Source organism: Sebastes fasciatus, chromosome 10 (assembly GCF_043250625.1).
Source record: "Sebastes fasciatus isolate fSebFas1 chromosome 10, fSebFas1.pri, whole genome shotgun sequence".
Lineage (NCBI taxonomy): Eukaryota > Metazoa > Chordata > Actinopteri > Perciformes > Sebastidae > Sebastes > Sebastes fasciatus.
The window spans coordinates 11,657,995-11,667,328 of record NC_133804.1 but is presented as its reverse complement, the minus strand read 5'-3'; the positions used below and the strand labels follow the sequence as shown (position 1 = coordinate 11,667,328).

Below are 9,334 nucleotides of genomic sequence, written 5' to 3'. Positions count from 1 at the left end.
TTTTCTGGTATGCTTGATCTAATTTTCCTCCAATAAGTTTTTTTTCTTTAATTTCTGGCCGTCTGGTCCACAGTTCCAGTTCTAGCACCTGGTGTTGGATATGGAGCTTGTCATATTCCTGCTTATCCGGTCTTTCAAGGAAGGAAACTGTGGATTACTGGTCCCGTACTCGACCAAGTAGATGAATTTCTACGAGAGAAACCATTATCGGCAGGTCAATTTGGCGGCCATCTTGAAAAATGGCCCACATCTTGGATTTTCAAGTGGCCAATCGTTCATAATTGCTAAGCGTCCCCTCGGGAATCATCATGCCAAACTTGGTGCTTGTATGTATATGCTATCTACACAGCACTGTCTCTGGTGGTGTACTGGTGTGTCTTCACCACTGTGATGTTCCTTTTAATATTCACTGAATGAAATCAAGCAGGGCTGCAACTAATGATGAAGTTCATCAGCATTTAATTATGATGATGATGATGATGATGATGATGATGATGATTATCAGTTACAATGACCCCTAAAGAAATGAGAACATAATTATAATAATTATAAACCTGATAAAAAACAGCATGTAAGTTGTAATATAACTAGCATGTTAGTTTACATGTCAGCAGAAGTATAGCATGTTAAATTAACTACTAAACTATTAAAATAATGTCCTTTGATTATTAACAGTTAAAATATACCGTAGTATACAGTGCAGCCAGACGGCTCAGCTTTTTTCAATACCTATTTACTATCATAGAGGACTTAGAAAAATAGCAAATACTCCCATTTTAGAAGCCATAATCATTAGAAATGTTTGGCTTTATTTTTTGATTAAAAATTACAACAATTAACTGATTATCAGAATTGTTGCCAGTTAATTTTCTGTCCATTAATAGAGTCATTTAAGCTCGTAAAAACCACAAGCCAAGCAAGGTCTAAATCTAAGCAGGCTAGCTGCCTTCTTGAGCCAATTAAAAGGACTTTACTAGGAGTTTACTTTTCTGTATATACACTTGTGATTATGTGTTTAATATGTGCCACTTGGAGCACATTACTATTATCATCAAGGTATGAAAATGGGTGTTGCCAACCTTTATTGAAAGTTTATTCTTAAATGTTTCTTTCAGTAAAGTACACTGTAATATGGCCCCTGTTTGTGCATTGTCCGCATATTAAATATGTGGTGAAAGTGATGTAGATTGAACATCAAGACTATGACTTTATTTATTATGCACTCATATATGAGGTCTGAATTACATAACTGTATACTGCAGTACTTTATATACTGTACAGGCCAATCGTAAAGCAGTCTAGATAAATCATTTGTGTATTGATTCCATGGCCGTGCCCGTGCATGATCTGTCCATGCCTCATGAGTATTCGATTTTTGCACATAGACATAAAGGAGACAGCAATATGCACAGGACTGACTGGTTCCACGTCTTCATATTTATTTCATAAAGAAAAGTAAAAAGTTTATTAAGAAAACATCCCACATGATTAGACTCCGATTTGCTCCCATGTCTGTATAGACACCCAACCACCCCCTCACCCCCCCTGTAGCCTGGATGCCTGCCTATCTCTCTGTGCTACATCACTACACCACTCCCCAGTTTGGCAATATTGGAGACGTGTTTGCTAGCTATAGAGCTAACAGTGCAAGACAGGCACCCAGGCTAAAGTTGTTCCACCCGCGTGGTAAGAGAGCCCCCCATGTGGGGATGCCATATACCCTTAACGGCAAACCCCAGGGAGCTCAAGAGCACCCTTTTTTCTGAAGACAAAGTAAGAGATTGAAATACTGTGATGATCAAAAGAAAGTGCTTTTTTGCTGTGGCATCTCAGCTTCTTTTTCTTCTTGTGCTCAGAAGTCAAGGTGTGGCATCGCCTTTCCTCTCTTGCTCGATGGCTGGGGGAAGAAAAAAAAGAAGGAGATGGTTTAGGTCAGCAGGCTTGTGTTTCAGTGGATACGTGAGAGGATGGTGCTTTTAGATTTGCTGTATGTCGATGATGTGCTGATGTTGCAGCATTTTCTTTTTTTGCTGCTCTGCTAGTCTGTGTCGTTTTTTGACAGCAGTGGAAGTGATGAGTGGCTACTGACAGGAAAATTGTTGCAGGGGGATCGAGGCTTTCAATGCTGCCTAGAAACACACACACACTCCGGGGGGAACTCACTCTCTTTGGTGGGCAGAGGGTTTTTTTCTTTCGTCTCTGTCTTCTTCAGCTTTGTCTTGTCGAAACGGGCAATCTCAGTCATGTCGGGCTTGTCAGACATTTTGGCTGTAAAAGATGAGAAAAACACACCTGAGCACACCAGGTTTGACCTTTCCTGTCAGCCATCATAATGCGGCATAACATAATAGACATGCGTCTCTTTCATTAGATATACTCTGTAGTGTAAAAGCAATATTTTCATCACTAGAGATGTCTATGGGCTTTGTCTGATATTGAAGATAATCGTTGTCACAGACTGCACATAAAAGGGAGTGGCTACGACACGTGCAGCTCAGTCATGTCCACATGGATGCCTGTGAGTGGAGACTGCCTCACACATGCTCCATCTTGATATTCTCCTCTCCAAAATGCCCATGTAGCTAACATGTGCCTATTTTTACCTAGCTGTTCCTTTGTCTTTGCTTTTCCCTCTCTGAGGTCTTTGTTCTCTTCCTCCGCATCCTCTCTCTCTCCCTCTCTCTCTCTCTCTCTCTGCCTCTGCATCCTCCCCTGCAGCCTCGTGGATCCAGGCAACGCTCCACTGCAGTCATATTCCTGACCTAGCCGCAGGTCTGACTAATCTGTCTTACTTGCACAGTCTGGCCCAGTCACGCCTGTTTCAACCAGTCAGAGAGACTGCTGTGGAAATGTGACAAGCCCACTATAGCCCGAAGCCAGACATTTGCAAACCGAGCTAGTGTAAAATCTTTCTCACTAGTCTGAATTTGAATGAGGCCTAATAGAATCAGTATGACATAGAAATAGACATGCTGGGCACACGGCCAGAATTCTAAATATTTAATTTTCTTGAAAGAAGGCACACTGAATAATTTCTCGATTACCTTTTAGCTACAAATGGTGTCTATATACAGCCCTGCCATGTCTTGATAATAACAGCAGCAGTCATAATCTCACCTTTTTCCAATTCATCAGTAAACCTAATTATTCAAACATTTGCTCTATTGTTCCCTTATCATCATCATCATCATCCTCAACATCCCTCTTTCACATCATTCCACAGCTGCCATCAGCAGTCAGCCTCATCTCATCCAGCCACACCCCAATCCTTTGTTTGACTCTAGTAAAACAGAACCAGAAAGACATACACAGACACAGAGACATTAAGAGACACAATGATAGGAGAGATGATTCGTTCTTACCGGTGTTCAACACAGCAGTGGGCTAAAATCCACCAGCGTAGAGAGAGTAGGGAGGGATAGAGACACAGAGATGGAGAAGGGAGAGCGATGCGGAAGCTGAGTGAATCTGCCGGTGGGTGCACGCCTGCCTGCATCCAGGGTGTGGGTATAAGAGGGAGGGAGGGGGAGAGAGAGAGATGGTAGAGAGAGAGTGACTGAGAGCTTGGTCAGCCTTCCTCCTCGTCATCAATATTAATGTTCTCGAGGGAAAAGACTAGAGGAAGCCAACCACTGATAGGAAACAGCTGTGCTGTTAATGCTCATCTCAGATTGATTACGATAAACCATTTAGGTATTATATTGTGTGTATATAGATTGTATAATACAGTGTTTTTGCTGAGTAGGCCAGAGACGCACCGCATGAGATGGTGGGAAGAGCATTTTGTCTATTTCCATATCATAATGGTCTATTTGAAGATTTATAAGTACTGTGACTGTACTTCTTCACTTCTATAATATTCATCACATGCTGAGAATGCATCCGAGTTATGAGTATTTATAAGACGGCAAGTCATCTAATGACTATTTTTATAGGGAGAAGTATGTAGCATGGACCAGTGCCACATACCGCAGCATTTATAGCTGAAGCCAGTTTGCGATGCCCGTCCCTAGATGGTTTGTTATACAAATACACAAAACTCAACAAGAAAATATATATAACAGCACAAAAGACAAATAATAATACAATAAAAATTGCCATAAGACTCAATCTAGCTAATCATAATGATTCACGGGACATGATATTTACTGTTACTGTTACTGTTCCCATATAAAATGCTACAGAAATGAGTACTAAAACCCGGAAATGAGTAAGCGTTTTAGCACTTCCTCAATTGGTCAATGGGTTTTTAGTTAGATGACTGAAATAAGGTCTGTGGTTAACACAAGCTGAAGAGATTTTAACGTTTTGTTCTATGACATAAGTAAGGGATAATGTACAGCGAGCCCATCATTGTTGAAATAAACACTCCCCCAGACAGGGGGAGACAGGGTCTTGCATCTCCCTGAAAGGGTTTATTTCACAAAAATGACCACCTAACATTATCCCGCTTATTACAGGGCTACTTACTTAAGAAATCAATAATAAGGCAACGGTCTGCTATAAAGAAATAACAGACTGTAGAACGCCGTGATTGACCAATCAGAATCGACTATTCAACAAGGCTGTGTAATAAAATACATCAATAAATACTCCACTCGTGAATTTTGAAGCCTTTATATGTCTTGCAAAAGGCGGTTGCTAACAAGTGGCTAATGAGACTACTAAACGTCATCGCACCGACTCGTCCACCTTCACAGCGTTGTTGTGTATACTCACGCTCATGAGATCGTGGTGTAGTTCATCTATGGCCTAACGTTAGCTTTTTACTTCTGGCGATTGTATTTACACTTCAAAAATCATAAAAGTGGTGTTCATTTGTGAAGATTATCTTAATGAACAAAATGTGTAAGTATTATAAACATTTGTTTGCCACAGAGTTTATTTTCTAAAGTAATCCAAAACCTAATGTAAAAATCCCATTGGCTTTTTGTCAAAGGGAACCCCGGGCAATGCTAACGTCCTGGTTGGCCTCCAAAAATTCGTCGTCCCTGGAGCACTCTACAGCTCTATATTTGCATGCTGAAATTGTGTCAAAGTTATGACTATTTATAGAATTAAAGTGACAGTTCATACCCATCCTTGCATCCTTGCAAAGCACTGTAGAAAACCCTATTTATATATTTAACATTTATATTTATAGGGGCCAGTATACAGTATGGACCAATGCCACATGCCGCATCATTTATAGCCCAAGCTAGTTTGTAGTGACCATCCTTAGAAGGGCCTTTATACAAATATACAAAACTCAACATGAAAATACAAATATTAGGGCTGTCAAAGTTATATAATACAATAACGATAATAACGCTTTAACGCAAATTTGTTTTAACGCCACTAATTTCTTTAATGCATTAACGCAACTTGTGATATCGATCTTTTGGAGGGTGTACCGGGCTCAGATTTAAAGATAGTGAAGATACTGGCCTCATATGAAACTAGATTAGATAGCTCGTTGCAAAGGAAGTTAAATAATGTTCCAAACTTACGAAAAATTTTAGCAAGGAGAAACTGGCATGTCCATTTTCAAAGGATTCCCCTTGACCTCTGACCTCAAGATATGTGAATGTAAATGGGTTCTATGGGTACCCACGAGTCTCCCCTTTACAGACATGCCCACTTTATGATAATCACATGCAGTTTGGGGCAAGTCATAGTCAAGTCAGCACACTGACACACTGACAGCTGTTGTTGCCTGTTGGGCTGCAGTTTGCCATGTTATGATTTGAGCCTATTTTCTATGCTAAATGCAGTACCTGTGAGGGTTTCTGGACAACATTTGTCATTGTTTTGTGTTGTTAATTGATTTCCAATAGTAAATATATACATACATTTGCATAAAGCAAGCATGTTTGCCCACTCCCATGTTGATAAGAGTATTAAATACTTTACAAATCTTCCTTTAAGATGTATTTTGAACAGATACAAAATGTACAATTATTTTGCCATTAATCACGATTAATCATGGACAATCATGCGATTAATTGCAATTAAATATTTTAATCGATTGTCAGCCCTAGAAAATATATAGAACACACACATGATACAATAAAATAACCATAATCCTCAATGACTGTTTTTAATGTAACCTCTGAAATGTAAATATTTATATATATTTTATATATTTTTTTAGTGCTAGCCCTACACATAATCATACATTATATTTCTTATCTTTTCTCATTCCCATTTTTAGCTGGTTATAGTCTTCATCAGAGCTGTTATTTACATATCTGTACACATGGTTTTGACATGATTTGTCACATCCTTTATTTTGCGACTGATCAAGCAGCTCTTGATTCCATCAGGCTCTAATAAAGCCATGACGTGCAGAGCTCATGGCCCTCTGCTGACATCATGAAGCCTGCTGGTCTTTTCTCCTTAATCTTGCCAGAGGTTCGGTTACAGCCTCCTGATGCAGCCGGAGAGGGCATCTCTCTCAGAATAGCATAGTGATGATGAGTCACCATGACCTCAACCTCTCTGAAATGATACAGTGAGCCGAGAAAGCGTATGCTGGTAAGCGCTGTGTTAATGTGTGACAACATATTACCGGATAACTTTGGGTTTTACTGGATCACAATGAGGTCATACTGTACATACCTCTGAGTGCTCTGTAGGGAGGCTGCATCACCACCTGCTGGCTGAAGTCTGGAACTGCTTCCTTTAACAATAGCTTTCACACGTTCAAACACAATTAATAATAATAACATGCAGCCTTGTTGCACTTTCACTCGACATGAAGCTTCCTGAAAGCAACGCACAATATCTCATAATCCAGACTAACCTATGTGATAGCCCCATGGAGCTAATTATACGTCAGTGCTCTTCAAATCCTGCAATGATTCAGCCTTTCAGACGTATGTTTCTATTGAGTGGTTTGTTTCTGTGGGATACTGTTTTGGGGGGAGGAGATCTTTGACCTTCTCCATATTTGCCTGAGCCCTCTTGTTAACCTTTCTGTTTGAAATGTTATCATATTTGAAGCTTGCAGACAAGATGCACACTGACAAAGGTCAGACTTAGCAGCAGCCAGATGACCTATCAGAACAGTCAGACAGACTGCTGCTTATTGGTGGATGGTAATAGACCAGTAAACCTTTTCTGGGATCAAGTCTGTCTCAGCGCTGTTTGTCAATGTCTAGAAATGAATGAGGGTGTCAGCAATGAACACACTTTGAGGTTGTATAATAACAGCCAGAAGATGGCAGCCCTGTGCATTTGAAGATGTTTCTGAAGATAGATAGATGTTGGAATATTAATCTATCTTACTCTACTTTAATTAGCAATATTCAATATATATAGGAAGACTTTGTTAGTGTGCACTTAACAGTCATGCTCACATATGGTGTAGACACAGGATGGCAGCACAGGACTATTTAAAACTGTTCAGGCACTGAGCTGAACAGTCTATGAGGGCCCACCAGGGTGCACTCATCCCTCAGCTCTCAACAGCATAACAGCCTTGTATAGCAGCTTGAATCCTAATGTCACTAATGTGATTAAAATAAAAAAACTCTTCACGCTTTTCCAAACACAGTTTCTTCTACACTTACGTGTGTTAATATATAGCGAGTACAGTTTCAAGCCAGATAGTTCAGTGGTTTAGCATGACACTTAGAGAGAACAGGAGATGATTCAGATGAGTGGGAGAAGGAGGAGGTTCCAGAAATTATTGTGAATTCAGCAGTGAAGCTTCAAGGAAAGCAGCATTTACTTGCATGAATATGGCAAATAAGCGTGCAGTGTGCATCATGTTCTGCAGTTCTGCGATTGATTTGTTAGAATGTTATTTTTTATTTTTTACAGCAGACCTTTTTGGTTTGTTTTAATTTTAGGTAACAGGTCAGTAAAGATAGAATTCACTCCTCAATGTAACACAATTAGTAAATAAGTAAACATCAGGGTTATGCAATATAAGCAGTCTCTATTGGGGTGTAAGAAAATATTCATAAGCACGAGTATCGCGATATTATGTTTTGTGATACTGTTTTTGATTCTCCAAAACACTATTGATTTTTTATTATTCCTTAAAAATACGACGGCCTGCATTCGGGCCCGGCCGTTATTCAATCTTTTGGAGGTTGTAACAGGCTCAGTTTTTAACTAGCTTGTTGAAAAAGGAGGCTAAATAACGCTTCAAAGTTACGCTAAATCTTTTGGCACTGGAAAAGTGGGCATGGCCATTTTCAAAGGGGTCCCTTTACCACTGACTTCAAGATATGTGAATGAAAATGGGTTCTATAGGTACCCACGAGTCTCCCCTTTACAGACATGCCCACTTTATGACAATCCCATACAGTTTGGGGGCAAAAACCATGCAGTTTTTTGCAAGCAGTACAAATTTGTTATTTTTGCCTATTCTAAAATGTGTGTTCCCAATATATCGCCTTGCTTACAGTATCGCAATATATTGCAATACATTGCAATATATTGGATTATTACCCCTGTATCATGATATGTATCGTATTGCCAGATTCTTGCCAATATACAGCCCTAGTTGGTATCATCTGTATTTTTCTGTACAGAGCTAGTTTGGCATAGAGACTGGTCGAACCACCAATTTGGTTTCGATTGAGAAATCTCAACAACTACTGGGTGGATTGCCATAAAATGTTGGACCGATAATAATGGTGCCTGCCCAGAGGATGAATCACAACAACTTTGGTGTGAGTTTTCCTCTAGCACCCCCATGGGGTTTGCAGGTTGTGGCTTTTTTTGTCTGGACCGCAGAGAGCCAACCCTACAGACGCAAAAGTCTGTCACTGAGTGACTGAGTGTTGAAGTTACACGACCGGTCGGCCGAGTGTTGGAGTTTCCTCATCGGCCGTTGCTCTTTCAAAAAGAAGAGGCGGGGAACAGTCCTTTATGCGCGATGCGTCCGGCTCACAAAACTTGGACCAAACTGTGAAACTAGGTGATCTAGTTCTAAAATGAAACAAGATTCAGCAGTGACATAGCCTATTTGTCACTTAAAATGTTTTCAGAAGTAGATTTGGATTGTTTAAACGGAATAACAGAAAGATTACGAACAGGCCGCCATGTTGTTTCCTGTTTGAAGCGGCGAGCAGAAAACCAGGGACCAATCAGGTGCGTTCAACGAGAGGGTACGTCACCACTTGAATAGCCAGTTGAGTGGAGCAGCGCGTCCCCTAGGGTTCTCGACGGACCTGGTGGACATGTACTGCTGGATTTAACATTATAGACATGACCACTGACTATTTATGTAACAATTTAGCCACAAATTCACAGACTGACCGTACACGATTCCGCCATATACTCGGTTTGGGCCGAGTCTTGTTGTGTGAAATATCCCAACAACTATTGGATGAATTAC

At 40.2% G+C, this 9,334-nt stretch overlaps 1 protein-coding gene across 1 annotated transcript; it reads right to left on the bottom strand.

Moving 5' to 3' along the window:
- Positions 1-1,718: 1,718 nt before the first annotated feature.
- On the bottom strand, positions 1,719-3,503 carry tmsb2 (thymosin beta 2). The gene is made up of 3 exons (XM_074648087.1): positions 3,363-3,503; positions 2,164-2,268; positions 1,719-1,897 (listed from the first exon to the last, which is right to left on the bottom strand). The coding sequence occupies exons 2-3, from the start codon at positions 2,261-2,263 to the stop codon at positions 1,860-1,862; spliced, it is 138 nt and encodes a 45-aa protein (XP_074504188.1). The 5' UTR covers positions 2,264-2,268; positions 3,363-3,503; the 3' UTR covers positions 1,719-1,859.
- Between the last annotated feature and the right edge of the window lie 5,831 nt (positions 3,504-9,334).

Bases quoted from the DNA above. Each gene is read 5' to 3' on its own strand.
- tmsb2 (XM_074648087.1), bottom strand. From the start codon at position 2,263: ATGTCTGACAAGCCCGACATGACTGAGATTGCCCGTTTCGACAAGACA. The intron at 1,898-2,163 runs GTGAGTTCCCCC...TTCTTCCCCCAG, and splicing joins CCCTCTGCCCACCAAAGAGA to CCATCGAGCAAGAGAGGAAA.